Genomic DNA, 16,391 nt, shown 5'->3' on the forward strand with positions numbered 1-16,391 from the left:
GGATTCCAATTTTTATCCAGTTGAAAGTCATTGTTACGATTTCTAACGTTATCAGAAAGACGTATCTCCACTGATTCTTTGATTACTGAATCCAGAAAACTGGAAGATCAATCAGTAACAGTGATTGATCGATTTTGTCAGTGTAGATCACCTGACAAGATATTCCCAACTTTGTTACATATTATGTATTCTAGTAATCTGGATAACTGCTGGCATTCACTTCTCATAGCAATACCTTTATCACTGAACATGTTATGGAGAGGATCGACGTCTAAAACTGACACAGGACTCAATACTAGTGGCATATAAGGGTCCATGTTCTTAGGATGTAATCCAAGATGGAACTTTTACTAGATGTTTTTCCACTGAGCTGCACCATAATCAGGGAGCCAGCACAAGACCAGCAAGGAACTTCTTCCCTCGCCATAACATGAAAGCTGAGCAGAGATGAAAATTTAACTAGATACATGTCTAAGGATGTAGGCTGAATAAGCCATACTAAAGCTCGCACTGCTTCATTTTCGTCCAGCCTAAAATTTGAGGAGAGTGGAACGTCTGTTGTCCTGTGTGATGATTCAGCTAATCTTGACCTCACCAAGAAATTGAGTGGACATGGACTAAGCCCTAAAGCTGCCAAGAAATGAACCTTTAAGCAGATTCACGATAAATAATCTACGCCATAAGCAGGGGAGCCCATCTGTGATCTGTGAGGAAATGCATCACCACGGGCGTGAATACAAATCAGTATTTAACCTATTATATGTCTGGTGACCCATATTGCAGATGATGATCTTGATGGGTAACTGCATGATGTTAGGCTGAGTTCTAGAACTGAGCAGAGCTCAACATTTAATCAGGCATGTAGATATGGAGACAGGATTGATCTTGCTAGAGAACTGCTTAATTTTGGACACAAACTTAAGGCCCAGCAAAGTGAACCTTTGGCAACGTACATATCTACACGACTATGGCTCCAGATGATGCAGCTTTGAGCTTACCATGGAAAAGCTTCATCTAGGGGCCGATCGTAATGCCAAGTAGAAGCTCTCACCAGACGGTGTCTACGACCTACGTCACAAAAGAGGGAGCCAGGCTCGAGTTCGGCGAGTTACTGCTTGAACTTTGACTGGCCTCTATCGTTGCGCAGCAGTGAAACTCTGGCAAGACAGCTGTATACTGATCTACATTGCAGACGAAGGAGCCAGGCTCAACTCAGGAGGAAGTACTTGACTGTTGACAGGAGCCTAGTGTTGAGCAAATGTGAATCCCTGACCACTGAATTACGTCACAATGACGGAACCAGGCCTGAGCTCAGAGAAGAACTGCCTGAACTTGGCTGGACTCTACCGCTGAATAGCAGTGAAGTTCTGACCAGCCAGTGCCTACAGACCTACATCGTAGATGAGGGAGCCACGCTCGAGTTTCTTCGAGGAACTGCTCGATCTTTGGCTGGACTGCAATGCTGAGTAGCAGTGAAACTCTGACCAGGCTGAACAATAAAGCTGAGTGGCAGTGAAGCCCTGATCCGACAGTGTGTACTGACTTACATCACAGGTTGAGCCAGGTTTGAGTTCAGCGAGGAACTGCTTGACCTTGGCTGGAAACCGTAGGTGAGTAGTAGTGGAGCTCTGACCAGGCAGTGTATACTGACCTACGTCACAGACGAGGGAGCCAGGCTCAGTTCAGCGAGGAACTGCTTGACCTTGGCTGGAAACCAAAGGTGAGTAGTAGTGGAGCTCTGACCAGGCAGTGTGTACTGACCTACGTCACAGACGAGGGAGCCAGGCTCAGTTCAGCGAGGAACTGCTTGACCTTGGCTGGAAACCAAAGGTGAGTAGTAGTGGAGCTCTGACCAGACAGTGTGTACTGACCTACGTCACAGACGAGGGAGCCAGGCTCGAGCTCAGCAAGGAACTGCTTGACCTTGGGCCAGGCCCGGCCGCGCGGCGCCTCCCCTGGGAGGTGGGTGGCGGCCGAGATCTGCTCGTACACGTCGTGCACGTACGCCCTCTCCAGCGCGACCGAGCGGGCCTGGCGCTCGTCCGAGCCCGACATGCTCAGCCGCGGCCGCGCATGACGATGTCGTCCTCCTGCAACACCGAAACAACGCCACATATCACTTATCAATCGCGATCGTGATGCAGTTGGAGCAACAATGATCACAAAACTACACTAAGGAGACAAAGAAAATGGTACACCTGTCTAACATCGTGTAGAGGCACCACATGACCGCAAGACGACATGGCATGGACTTGGCTAATGTCTGAAGTAGTGCTGGAGGGAATTGACACCATGAATTCTGCAGGGATGTCTATAAATCTGTAAGACTACGAGGTGGAGGAGATCACTTCTGAATAGCACATTGCAAGGCATCCCAAATATGCTCAGTAATATTCATGTGTGGGGAATTTGATGGCCAGTGGAAGTGATTAAATTCGGAAGGTGTTCCTCGAGCCACTCTGTAGCAATTCTGGAAATGTGAGGTGTCGCATTGTCTCGTTGGAAATGCCCAAGTACATCAGAATGCACAACGGACATGAATGGATATAGGTAATCAAACAGGATTCTTACGTACGTGTCACCTGTCAGAGTCGTATCTAGACATATCAGGGTTCCCATATCAGTCCGACTACACGTGCCCTGCAGCATAACAGAGCCTCAACCGACTTGAAAAGTCCCCTACTGTAATGGGGGTCCATGAATACATGAGATTGTCTCCTTAGCCGTACATCTCTATCAGTTCTCTAGAATATGAATCGAGGCTCGTCCGATCGGGGAACATGTTTCCAGTCATCAACAGTCCAACGTCGGTGTTGACGGGGCCAGAAGAGGCGTAACGCTTTGTGTCGTGGAAAAAATGGTTCAAATGGCTCTGAGCACTATGGGACTTAACTTTGAAGGTCATCAGTCCCCTAGAACTTAGAACTACTTAAACCTAACTAACCTAAGGACATCACACACATCCATGCCCGAGGCAGGATTCGAACCTGCGACCGTAGCGGTCGCGCGGTTCCAGACTGTAGCGCCTAGAACCGCTCGGCCACCCCGGCCGGATGTGTCGTGCAGTCATCAAGGGTACACGTGTGGGCCTTCGGCTCCGAAAGCCCATAGCAATGATATTTCGTTGATTGGTTCGCACGCTGACACTTGTCGATGACCCAGCATTAAAGTCTGCAGCAATTTGCGGAAGAATTGCACTTCTGTCACGTTGAACGATTCTCTTCAGTCATCGTTGGTCCCGTTCTTGCATTATCTTTTTCCGACCGCAGCGACGTAGGAGATTTGATGTTTTACCAGATTGCTGATATTCACGATACACTCGTGAAATGGTCGTAAGGGAAAATCTCCACTTCATCGCTACCTGGGAGCTGCTGTGTCCCATCGCTCGTGCACCGATTATAGCACCACTTTCGAACTCACTTAAATCTTGATAACCTGCCATTGTAGCAGCAGTAACAGATCTGACCACTGTGCCACACCCTTTTTGTCTTATATAGGCGTTGCCGACCACAGCACCGTATTCTGCATGTTTACATATCTCCGTATTTGAATACGCATGCCTATACCAGTTTCTTTGGCCTTTCACTGTATAAAGGAAAAGCTAAAAAAATGGAAACCTGATAAACAGAAAGTAGCGTTATCTCAAAGAGTAAGTTGTAACTTTGGGGAGTAGCATACGTAGGTTCTGTGGCTCAGGTTTAGAACAAAATTTAACGAAAGACTGAATCGAAAACAGTACATGATAGGAGGAAGCAATAATAGTTCACATTGTCTTTTTAAGTGCTCGCCTTTTATATGCTGATTGGCAAACATGTGTGATCCTTAACAGTAAAGCAATGTGTCGTCGCTGATCTTGTAGGGTCTGATCACACACACTTATATTTATCGATCTTCTTACCAGAAGCCTGTTGTGTGCAAATTAATGTTTATGGAATCCATCCAACAAATAATAGCCCACAACGTATATGAGCATGTGTCACATGGGTGTTAGCTTTACTAACAAATGTAATTCATTTATTAACTGTACATTTCTAAAGAATTTGCCAAGTAATTTTCATTAATTACACCCAGCTGCAAGTCCTCAAGTAGCAGATTGTTCGCATTATGCCAAGTTCCAGTTACACAAAGCGTTCTGAAGTACCTAGTGACCATAACCCCGAATCAAGTTTCTACTGCTACCACAGACCAGAGATTAATACACAGTATCGTAGGAACCTAAAGTACAGCTTTCGTTCTCTGGCTGCGAATGTGACTAACTCGTAAGTACTCCGTCAGTAAACAAAACTGCAAACTACGTTAGTGTCTGTTGCCTATATAAAACACATCCCTCTCCAAAATCACAGAGTACAGCAGTCACGTGCGATTTTCTGTATCTATTCTTCTGTACAGAAATTCAATAAATGTACTGATTAAATGATTGTGTAGATTATTTAAGGAGTTTATATCTAACATTGCCTCTCGCAACAATTTCCTAGTTTAGCTACGTAAAAAATCCACTGGCTGTCTGACACTGCAAATGTAGCAAGTCTCGAGGATGAACCTGTGCTGCCACCGACACGTTGGGTCCTCCTCCAAGCGCGAAAACTTTTAAGACCACAGGGCAAGGGACACACCTCCTTAAATAGGTTCACATCCTCCCTATTACCGAATTACTTCGACCATCAACAGAAAATTTAGAAAACAGCCATCTATTTAATTTAGACAAAACTTAAATTAACTGTACTACAACGTTACTTTTTGGTTTTCCCATGCCAGTCACAGATCCACATCAGTTGGTTCTCTTTCAATCAGAAAAATTGTCAGTCAACGAGTACATCTAAATTACTCGCCTTCTAGAAAAAGCAAAACACCTAGAAGACAAGGTCAGACGTCAACTTAACTTCGTACCTATATAACCATTGGCAGGTATGCAAATGACTAGAGTTGCAGTTTTTCGTAATGGGTAGAAAAGCTCCTACAGTCCATTGGCGTTGATCGTGTTTAGCGTTGTTACCAGGGATGGTACGGTATATAAGATTCATGAACACTCAGATGTTGAATGAAGTCTGTGGAGGACACAGAGACGCCATGTACATGTGTGAGAGATCGTTATCAGCATCTGACACAGTTCAAAATGGCTGCATTCCACATCTCCATTTGGTCAGTTGATAGAATCATGAAATATCCTCATTTATGGAAGTTTATCATGTGACAGCGCCCCAGAGTTGGATGCATGTGAACATGAGAGCAGGTTTATTAGTTGTCAAGGTGCTGATCGAGCACTTCTGACTCTCGACAAGATAGGATCGATGCATTGTGCACCGGGAACATCTTAACACTAGCAATGTGTCCTTGACATACGAGAAGAAGTAAGGGACTCCCTGCAATATTCTGTGCCACCCCAAACCATTGGTCAGAGACTAGCCACGCTACAGAATTACGGTCCCAAACGTAGGCTCCGTTAACACCACAACACAAACGACTGCATTTGGGGTGCTGCTGTGACCAGGAAGTACGGACTGCTGATGGATGGCATTGCATTGTGTTCTACATCTACATTTATACTCCGCAAGCCACCCAACGGTGTGTGGCGGAGGGCACTTTACGTGCCACTGTCATTACCTCCCTTTCCTGTTCCAGTCGCGTATGGTTCGCGGGAAGAACAACTGTCTGAAAGCATCCGTGCGCGCTCTAATCTCTCTAATTTTACATTCGTGATCTCCTCGGGAGGTATAAGTAGGGGGAAGCAATATATTCGATACCTCATCCAGAAACGCACCCTCTCGAAACCTGGCGAGCAAGCTACACCGCGATGCAGAGCGCCTCTCTTGCAGAGTCTGCCACTTGAGTTTATTAAACATCTCCGTAACGCTATCACGGTTACCAAATAACCCAGTGACGAAACGCGCCGCTCTTCTTTGGATCTTCTCTATCTCCTCCGTCAGACCGATCTGGTATGACTCGCAGTTCTCCAATACCCTGAATGACCGTCGTCGCCAAGCATTGTGGTGAACTGGGGAAAGCTCGTATGTTTCCAATATTTTGGAGAGGCGGAATGGTTTTACTCATGACGTCATGATGTCGGGAACCATTGGGTAGAAATTCAGGTCACGGCTGGTAGTCATAGAGGGAATTCCGCCAACACAACAGTACGTCACAGACTTACTGCATCCTCATATGCTACGGCTCATGCGGCGCCATTTTTCAACAGGACAGTGCTCATCCACACGTGGTACGTATCTCTGAGTAATCTGTGTAGCACTGAGTTGCACCTGCGGACACCAAGATCCCCAGATATGGCCCTGGCAGAACATGTGTAGGACCAGATCGAACGCCAACTCCATCCCATTGTCAGTGTCCAGGATATCAAGGACTGGTTACAACAGTTGGAGCCCAGGTTTCCTCAGGAGAGGGTACAACAGCTGTATCATTCCCTTTCTCGCCAAATCAGTGTATGCCTCCAAGCGACAACCGGTGCAACATCGTACTGGTAAGAGGGCGCATAGTAGCAAGTTCTTCGTAAATTTGACTCAATTTCGTAAATACACTCCTTCAACCCGTCAAGTGCCATTTCGTTTGCTCTTCCCCTCCAGGATGATTCACTTTCATTGTCAGACAGTATACATCACACAAATTAAATATGTGTAAATACTATTCTAATGATTAATACAGTATGCCATTCCCAAGCGGCCTCCAATGCGCTATTAAAATTAGAAATTTCACGTGAACAGTGACTTACAGTCAGCCCTATGAATCGCTATTTCAGTTAAATGCTAATTTTATCTAAAAATGTTCAAATGTGTGTGAATTCGTAAGGGACCAAACTGCTGAGGTCATCGATCCCTAGACTTACACACTACTTAAACTAACTTAAACTAACTTAAACTAACTTATGCTAAGAACAGCACATACACACCCATACTCATGCCCGAGGCGAGAGAGGCCTCTACAAACTAACCTTATACCTATGAATTTTGCGCAATGTATGGCTGATTCTGCCTGTAATCCTAAGAATATATGGCATAGTGTACAGACCTTCTACAAACCTATCAAGAAGAGCAATGAATATTTCGGATAACTACAGGACGAAAGGCGCTCAGCTGAACTGTGGGGATTATACCGCATATCATATAAACGTAGAAAAGTCTATGTTGGAATTACTAGTCGATCCATCAATATCAGGATCGCCGAACATAAACGGTGTTGTCCGAAAGAATAGACACCATATGCACATAAGTAAACGGCGTTGGGGCAAATGAAGAAATCGGCTGCGGCGGAACAAAAGGTTTGTCAGACCGTCCGTGTCATAAAATTCTCCAACAGGCAGGAAGAACAACCATGCCTGTCACTTCATGAGAGCCATTGAACTTAATGAACATGGAAATGGTTTTAACAGTAAAGAAGAAAGCCTCAAGATCAACGGACTCTGGATTCCCGTGCTGCAGCGAACGACTTTTGCGGGTAATAAGGGTGGAACTATCGTAATAACGTCCAAGGAGACGTTCTCAGACGTAGACGCGACAGATATGTAGATTCTCTTGCCGCGGGCTTAACTCCATTCGACACCTTCCGCAGCGCCGTTATCTGCCTGTTCACATATCTCTGTATTTAAATAGGTATGCCTGTACCAGCTTCTTTGCCACTTGAGTGTGGTATCAATGTTTACAGAGTGAATTTTCATTCTGAAGCGTAGTGTACGCTGATATAGAAGTTCCTAGCAGATTAAAACTGAGTGCTTGAGCAGCACTCGGACTGTGGAGCCTTACGTTTTGCGAGCATGTAGTCTACCAAATGAAATGCAAGTTTGGGTCCTGCTCATGCACACGGTTTTAATCAGCCAGGAAGTTTCAATGCCAACATTGTTAAGTATTAAGTATACATGAGCCCAGTATTCTACACAGTTGGTCGAAACACTCTTGCCCGCCCAATCGATTCGGCTTATATTGTAAATAAACCAGCTCCAAGCACGTGTACACCTTTTGTCAAATTGGAATTCTTTGCGAGTCGCGGTTTCCGGGCAATCAGAACAAAGCATACTTCGGTTGGCGCGTATTTCGTATAATGGTGGGTTGCAGAAATTTTCATCTCAGATAAAAGCGTATTTACTATGTGAGACATCAGTATTTACAAATTATGGTTATGTACTGAATGATCGATAGCGTGTGTGACTATGATTTTACTGAGTAGTAGAAAATTTTTAGGTAGCAATGTGGAGCAAACACCAGATTTACCTATTGGCAATGTTACACCGGCGATGTTTTCGGAGATCGACAAGCACGATATTACATGTGAAAAACAAAAATATTTTGAAAACAGGACAGGTACTGTGACGGAGAGTTTTTCGAATGCTATTGAACACTGGTTTTTAGTTATAAGCATGGTGCGTAATGTTGTTTTAGTGTAATATGTATCTTACTGAGATTTTTTGTTGTTGTTGATTATGTAGGGCTTAGCCACGTTTAGCCGCGCTGAGTGGCCGCTCGGTTTGAGGCGCCATGTCAGGGATTGCGTGGCGCCTCCCGGCGGAGGTTCGAGTCCTCTCTCGGGCATGTGTGTGTGTGTGTGTGTGTGTGTGTGTGTGTGTGTGTGTGTGTGTGTGTGTCTGTGTGTGTGTGTGTGTGTGTGTGTCTGTGTGTGTGTATTGTTATTAGCATAAATTAGATTAAGTAGTGTTTAAGTCTAGGGACCGATGACCTCAGGCCGGACATGGTGGCCAAGCGGTTCTAGGCGCTACAGTCTGGAACCGCGCGATCGCTACGGTCGCAGGTTCGAATGCTGCCTCGAGCATGAATGTGTGTGATGTCCTTAGGTTAGTTAGGTTTAAGTAATTCTAAGTTATAGGGGACTGATGACCTCGGATGTTAAGTCCCATAGTGCTCAGAGCCATTTTCGATGACCTCAGCAGTTTGGTCCCTCAGAAATTCGCACACATTTTAACAGCTTAGTCACGTGCAGATTTAGCGAAAGCATTTGTTTATTAGTGATTCATCTTGGCTAAACAGGTATGAGTGTGAAGGTGAGGCTAGTCACAGTGACAGCTAACACTCCATCGGGCACTCTCCTTCAGAGCAGTGTTAGTGAGACAGCAGTATTCAAGCAAACTCCAGTGATATTCAGGCGCGGTTAAGTAATTTTCCAGTGTTATTTAGGCAGGAAGTCAGTCATACTCATTTCCGTACCCTTTTCGTACTACAATACTTTTGAAATTGAGAGCCCGGGCGGATTTCGCAGTCTGTATCGAAAGTATCTGTGATGGCTGCGCCTCACCGAATCACTGGATGCCGAGGTAGTGTGATGACCATGAAGCATGGTGCCGTATTTGGCGATTCTGTGTTAAAAACAGAGTCTTCCGTTATACACCTGTTGCAGGTAGTGATATGATTCCGGTACCACTGCAGCTGTCATCGTGAGCTTGATGTTGTGGGGTGGCGATTCCAGAGTGTGTACAATTCTAAATATGCGGCACTGACGTATTTATCAAGTATATTCGTCTATACATTTTCCTACTCCGTAGCACAGCGAAACAGTTTGATTTCAATAACGAATACAACACAGTTCAAGGGTTATTCACATCGAAGCACAGACTTAAAAATTTGCAAACATGATTCTTACACACGCGTTGTTTCAACAGTTACCCACTGATTTGTGTCCATCGCACAAGCGAACTGTCTTAGCTCATCAGTGAATAAAAGGATAGCACATTGTTCACTGTGTAGACGATATTAACTAATGTATTTATACAGTTCACACGATACGAGGCGCATGTTGACTAAATCAATTAAACTTTTGTGTTCTTGTAGTCTTTGAATGTATTGTAAATTATTGCTGAACATAACCGAGAAAACTACCGAAATAAAAAAAAAAATTATAGAGACTCCTCAAAGCATGGTGGTCACAAAAAGCACGAAAAGATTCAGCAGTTGTAATACTACAACACAGTACCTTATAATTATCACACGATTTTTTTGTGTTTTCTATGTTAGTTCCAGATTATAAATGTACATATTCTTTATTTTCTTGTCAGTATTAATTAATTGAAGGATTGTGAAGTAAACTTTTTGCAAACTATTTAAAAGTCACTATTGTAAGTAATTAGTAGATACGCAGATGCGGAGAGCCTTTGCAGTATATAATAATCAGTGATCTCTATATTTTCTGAATGTAGATCTCTGATCTCAGAGCATGGGATTTGGACGTGCTTTCAGAGTCTTTCCATTTGCGTAGCCCGCCATATTACAGTCAGGCAAAAACAATTCATCTGGTCTGTATATGATAGGTAGTCTTTAATTATTTATGGCTCTGAAATTTACATTCATGTGTGATGTAATAGGCTGATGCGGGAGGACAAACGAGAAATACACTCCTGGAAATGGAAAAAAGAACACATTGACACCGATGTGTCAGACCCACCATACTTGCTCCGGACACTGCGAGAGGGCTGTACAAGCAATGATCACACGCACGGCACAGCGGACACATCAGGAACCGCGGTGTTGGCCGTCGAATGGCGCTAGCTGCGCAGCATTTGTGCACCGCCGCCGTCAGTGTCAGCCAGTTTGCCGTGGCATACGGAGCTCCATCGCAGTCTTTAACACTGGTAGCATGCCGCGACAGCGTGGACGTGAACCGTATGTGCAGTTGACGGACTTTGAGCGAGGGCATATAGTGGGCATGCGGGAGGCCGGGTGGACGTACCGCCGAACTGCTCAACACGTGGGGCGTGAGGTCTCCACAGTACATCGATGTTGTCGCCAGTGGTCGGCGGAAGGTGCACGTGCCCGTCGACCTGGGACCAGACCGCAGCGACGCACGGATGCACGCCAAGACCGTAGGATCCTACGCAGTGCCGTAGGGGACCGCACCGCCACTTCCCAGCAAATTAGGGACACTGTTGCTCCTGGGGTATCGGCGAGGACCATTCGCAACCGTCTCCATGAAGCTGGGCTACGGTCCCGCACACCGTTAGGCCGTCTTCCGATCACGCCCCAACATCGTGCAGCCTGCCTCCAGTGGTGTCGCGACAGGCGTGAATGGAGGGACGAATGGAGACGTGTCGTCTTCAGCGATGAGAGTCGCTTCTGCCTTGGTGCCAATGATGGTCGTATGCGTGTTTGGCGCCGTGCAGGTGAGCGCCACAATCAGGACTGCATACGACCGAGGCACACAGGGCCAACACCCGGCATCATGGTGTGGGGAGCGATCTCCTACACTGGCCGTACACCACTGGTGATCGTCGAGGGGACACTGAATAGTGCACGGTACATCCAAACCGTCATCGAACCCATCGTTCTACCATTCCTAGACCGGCAAGGGAACTTGCTGTTCCAACAGGACAATGCACGTCCGCATGTATCCCGTGCCACCCAACGTGCTCTAGAAGGTGTAAGTCAACCACCCTGGCCAGCAAGACCTCCGGATCTGCCCCCCATTGAGCATGTTTGGGACTGGATGAAGCGTCGTCTCACGCGGTCTGCACGTCCAGCACGAACGCTGGTCCAACTGAGGCGCCAGGTGGAAATGGCATGGCAAGCCGTTCCACAGGACTACATCCAGCATCTCTACGATCGTCTCCATGGGAGAATAGCAGCCTGCATTGCTGCGAAAGGTGGATATACACTGTACTAGTGCCGACATTGTGCATGCTCTGTTGCCTGTGTAGAAATATTGGAACACGTGAGGCAATACTGACCTTACGACTTACCTTAGGGGAAAGATTTAGGTAGGCAAATCTACGTTTCTAGCATTTGTAGACTTAGAGAAAGCTTTTGACAATGTTAACTGGAATATTCTCTTTCAAATTCTAAAGGTGGCAGGGGTAAAATACAGGGAGCGAAAGGGTATTTACAATTTGTACAGAAACCAGATGGCAGTTATAAGAGTCGAAGGGCTTGAAAGGGAAACAGTGGTTGGGAAGGGAGTGAGACAGGGTTGTAGCCTCTCCCCGATGTTATTCAAACTGTATATTGAGCAAACAGTAAAGGAAACAAAAGAAAAATTCGGAGTAGGAATTAAAATCCACGGAGAAGAAATAAAAACTTTGAGGTTCGCCGATGACATTGTAATTCTTTCAGAGACAGCAAAGGACTTGGAAGAGCAGTTGAACGGAATGGACAGTGTCTTGAAAGGAGGATATAAGATGAACATCAGCAAAAACAAAACGAGGATAATGGAATGTAGTCGAATTAAGTCGGGTGATGCTGAGGGAATTAGATTAGGAAATGAGACACTTAAAGTAGTAAAGGAGTTCTGCTATTTGGGGAGCAAAATAACTGACGATGGTCGAAGTAAAGAAGATATAAAATGTAGATTGGCAATGGCAAGGAAAGCGTTTCTGAAGAGGAGAAATTTGTTTACATCGAGTATAGATTTAGGTGTCAGGAAGTCGTTTCTGAAAGTATTTGTATGGAGTGTAGGCATGTATGGAAATGAAACATGTACGATAAATAGTTTGGACAAGAAGAGAATAGAAGCTTTCGAAATGTGGTGCTACAGAAGAATGCTGAAGATTTGATGGGTAGATCACATAACTAATGAGGAGGTATTGAATAGAACTGGGGAGAAGAGGAGTTTGTGGCACAACTTGACAAGAAGAAGGGACCGGTTGGTAGGATATGTTCTGAGGCATCAAGGGATCACAAATTTAGCATTGGAGGGCTGCATGGAGGGTAAAAATCGTAGAGGGAGACCAAGAGATGAATACACTAAGCAGATTCAGATGGATGTAGGCTGCAGTAGGTACTGGGAGATGAAGAAGCTTGCACAGGATAGGGTAGCACGGAGAGCTGAATCAAACCAGTCTCAGGACTGAAGATCACAACAACAACACAGTCCCAAACAGTTGTCCTGAAACGGAATGTTGACCGTATTATTTGATGAACAACTACAGTTTTGCTATATTTAAGTTAATAATTAATAAAATTTCCATTAACTAACTAAAAGCCAACAACACAGTTAACATTTCTTTCGTTTTCCATTGTTATTTAGCACAACTCTTTCCTTGGCATTATAGTTTTCAGTTGTACATTTATCAACATTGTGTCGGTACTAATTGTCCAGAAGTGATACCTTCTCTGAAAATAGCAGAAAATTAGGTACACTTATCGTTAATTACTGCAGAATGTGGATAGGTTAGTCAGTGAACCGAGCAAAAGAGGTTCGTAATTTAGGAAACACTCCACTTCCTCCGAGCTTGGGTTTGCGGTACTGCTGCGTAGACGTTGTCGAGAGAATGTGGCTTTCCTTTTATGTACGTTTGCGCGTCGTTCTGTAGGAAGACAGTGTGATAAGCACCACAGGCTGTGATGACTTATAGGGAACTCATCTGGTACTCACTTGCATTGTCAAAACGAGCTACCAAGTCTTACAAGAGGCTCCTGGTTACGACTATATAAAATTTCCGAACTTCGTTCCTGTAAACCGAAATCTTTGGCGTTAATTACTCACTAAACCGTTAGAAAAAGAAAAAAATGTAAGAAGAATTTTCTTATGTAATTTGTCTTTAGTGTCTGCAGAGGTGGTTTCGGTATGTATCGAAAAGTCACCCTTTATCTGCGCTTACAACTGTACGCCGCAAGAAATCTTATGGTGCGTGGACGAGGGTACTTTGTGAACCACCGCCACCTCCCAAGTCTCCTGTTTCAGTTGTGAATGGTTAGTGTGAATGACGATGGTTGGTAAGCCTCCATATGATATCGAATCCGGAGGAAACAATGTACTGGTCGCTCTTCTACAAATGCATGCATTCCGAATTTTAACAGTAACTGCGATAGGGGGCTGGCTGCTGAGGCTAACTACGCGAAGGGAACTATAACCCCAGGATGCATCAGATAATATTTCTCAATATCACAACAGCAGTAAGGCTTGTACAAGTTATTTACATCTCAAAGGGACATCTAAATATTTATTAACGTCTACGACAAACGTAAGAAATGGACATGCTCGTACATTGGTGATTAGGCTGCAAGGAAAACTAGCAAGACAGAACGAAAAATATCATTTGGAATGATTTTGACGAAAACTGTCTGAGGCAACGGGACGAAAACAATTGCTTTATTATATTGTATTATAGAAATGATAGGAGACACTGTAGACAAGCGCTTGGTTCATCTGGATGATCAGTTGCTCAACAGTTGCGCGTCTATTCGCCCGTTCACATCCCCGCAGCCATTTTTCTCCATTGTCATCTGTAGGTCGCAGTGGATCACAGTGGCTTAGGCGCGTCAATTTTCCATGCACGGTATACATTAACCACGATGCACACGAATGGTTTACAGACTTGGTCGTTTCCGAAATAATTCCAATATTTGCCCGAAAGCCACTTCAAAAGTGGCTCTGAGCACTATGGGACTTAACTGCTGAGGTCATCAGTCCCCTAGAACTTAGAACTACTTAAACCTAACTACCCTAAGGACATCACACACATCCATGCCCGAGGCAGGATTCCAACCTGCGACCGTAGCGGTATCGCGGTTCCAGACTGTAGCGCCTAGAACCGCTCGGCCACTCCGGCCGGCGAAAGTCACTTATCATGCCCTTTCGGACGTCAGATAAATCGCTCAGTTTCCGCATGAATACAACTACTGCATTGTTACCCGCGCCCCCTCCCCCCTCTCCCTCAGCCACGCTTTATATATACTCCACTCCTACTACTGCCACCTACCGCCTGTGACTGATTATTGCACGTTGACACCGAACATAGGCGGTGGTCCCAGTAATGTGACTGGACCGTGTAGAATCCACGCGTGAGAAACTATGTACCCTTATGAACGATTACAGCCGCTCAACCATTGCGGCATACAGACGTGTCTAAAGTACACGGAAATGGGATATTGTAAGGAGTTATTCTACATCTACATCCATACTCCGCAAGCCACCTGAATACCAGAATACCAGAGGACAGTCGCCCTCACTTTAGCGGCTGAGAGTGCGCCTTTCAACTATTTCTTCGGAGAAAAGGTGGCGTGGCGCCACTCCCTCGATTGCTGTTTTCTTCTGGTTCTACATCTTAATCTACATCTACATCCATACTCCGCAAGCCACCTGACGGTGTGTGGCGGAGGGTACCCTGAGTACCTCTATCAGTTCTCCCTTCTATTCCAGTCTCTTATTGTTCGTGGAAAGAATGATTGTCGGTATGCCTCTGTGGTGGCTCTAATCTCTCTGATTTTATCCTCATGGTCTCTTCGCGAGATACACGTAGGAAGGAGCAATATACTGCTTGACTCCTCGATGAAGGTATGTTCTCGAAACTTCAACAAAAGCCCGCACCGAGCTACTGAGCGTCTCTCCTGCAAAGTCTTCCACTCGATTTTATCTATCATCTCCGTAACGCTTTCACGATTACTAAATGATCCTGTAACGAAGCGCGCTGCTCTCCGTTGGATCTCCTCTATCTCTTCTATCAACCCTATCTGGTACGGATCTCACACTGCTGAGCAATATTCAAGCATTGGGCGAAAAAGTGTACTGTAACCTACTTCCCTTGTTTTCGGATTGCATTTTCTAAGGATACTTCCAGTGAATCTCAGTCTGGCATCTGCTTTACCGACGATGAACTTTATGTGACCATTCCATTTTAAATCACTCCTAATGCCTACTCCCAGACAATTTATGGAATTAACTGCTTCCAGTTGCTGACCTGCTATATTGTAGCTAAATGATAAAGGATCTTTCTTTCTGTGTATTCGCAGCACATTACACTTGTCTACATTGAGATTCAATTGCCATTTCCTGCACCATGGGTGAATTCGTTGCAGATCCTCCTGCATTTCAGTACAATTTTCCATTATTACAACCTCTTGATATACTACACCATCATCCGCAAGAAACCTCAGTGAACTTCGGATGTCATCCACAAGGTCATTCATATATATTGTGAGTAGCAACGGTCTACGACACTCCCCTGCGGCACACCTGAAATCACTCTTACTGCGGAAGACTTCTGTACATTGAGAATGACATGCTGCGTTCTGTTATCTAGGAACTCTTCAATCCAATCACACAATTGGTCTGATAGTGCATATGCTCTTACTTTGTTCATCGATCCCATGCAATTGCTTCTGTCATGTAGGGATGGCAGGAATTAGAACGTCATAAAACAAGTCAGTATCTGTGACCACACCGTGAAGCACAACGTTATCTTTTGTAGCGTCTGCCACTGAAGCTGCATGAGCATCTCAGTGATCCTTACCTGATAACTAAAAGAACCTTTTGCCAGTGTCTTTTCCGTAATCATGAAACTATAAAAAAAAAATGTTTATGTTCTATATCCCATCGACACCCAGTTGTAAAACACCGCCGAAACAATGATTAACAAGTGTCTCCTTTATTCACTGAGAAATCTATCTGCTTCTAGCGCTGCCACTGTTCCGTTGCCGGAGCGAAGTATTCGCACCTCTTGACAGGCGAGTTTC

At 45.0% G+C, this 16,391-nt stretch overlaps 1 protein-coding gene across 1 annotated transcript in view; it reads right to left on the reverse strand.

The window, feature by feature from the left end:
• Positions 1–2,055, reverse strand: part of LOC124623084 (serine/arginine repetitive matrix protein 2) — a 495,093-nt gene extending 493,038 nt beyond the window's left edge. Inside the window, exon 1 of the mRNA XM_047148875.1 lies at positions 1,872–2,055. Within this exon, the coding sequence (XP_047004831.1) occupies positions 1,872–2,055 (184 nt within the window). The remainder of the gene's footprint in view (positions 1–1,871) is intronic.
• Positions 2,056–16,391: the final 14,336 nt, after the last annotated feature.

This window comes from Schistocerca americana, chromosome 7 (assembly GCF_021461395.2).
Source record: "Schistocerca americana isolate TAMUIC-IGC-003095 chromosome 7, iqSchAmer2.1, whole genome shotgun sequence".
Classification (NCBI taxonomy): Eukaryota; Metazoa; Arthropoda; class Insecta; order Orthoptera; family Acrididae; genus Schistocerca; species Schistocerca americana.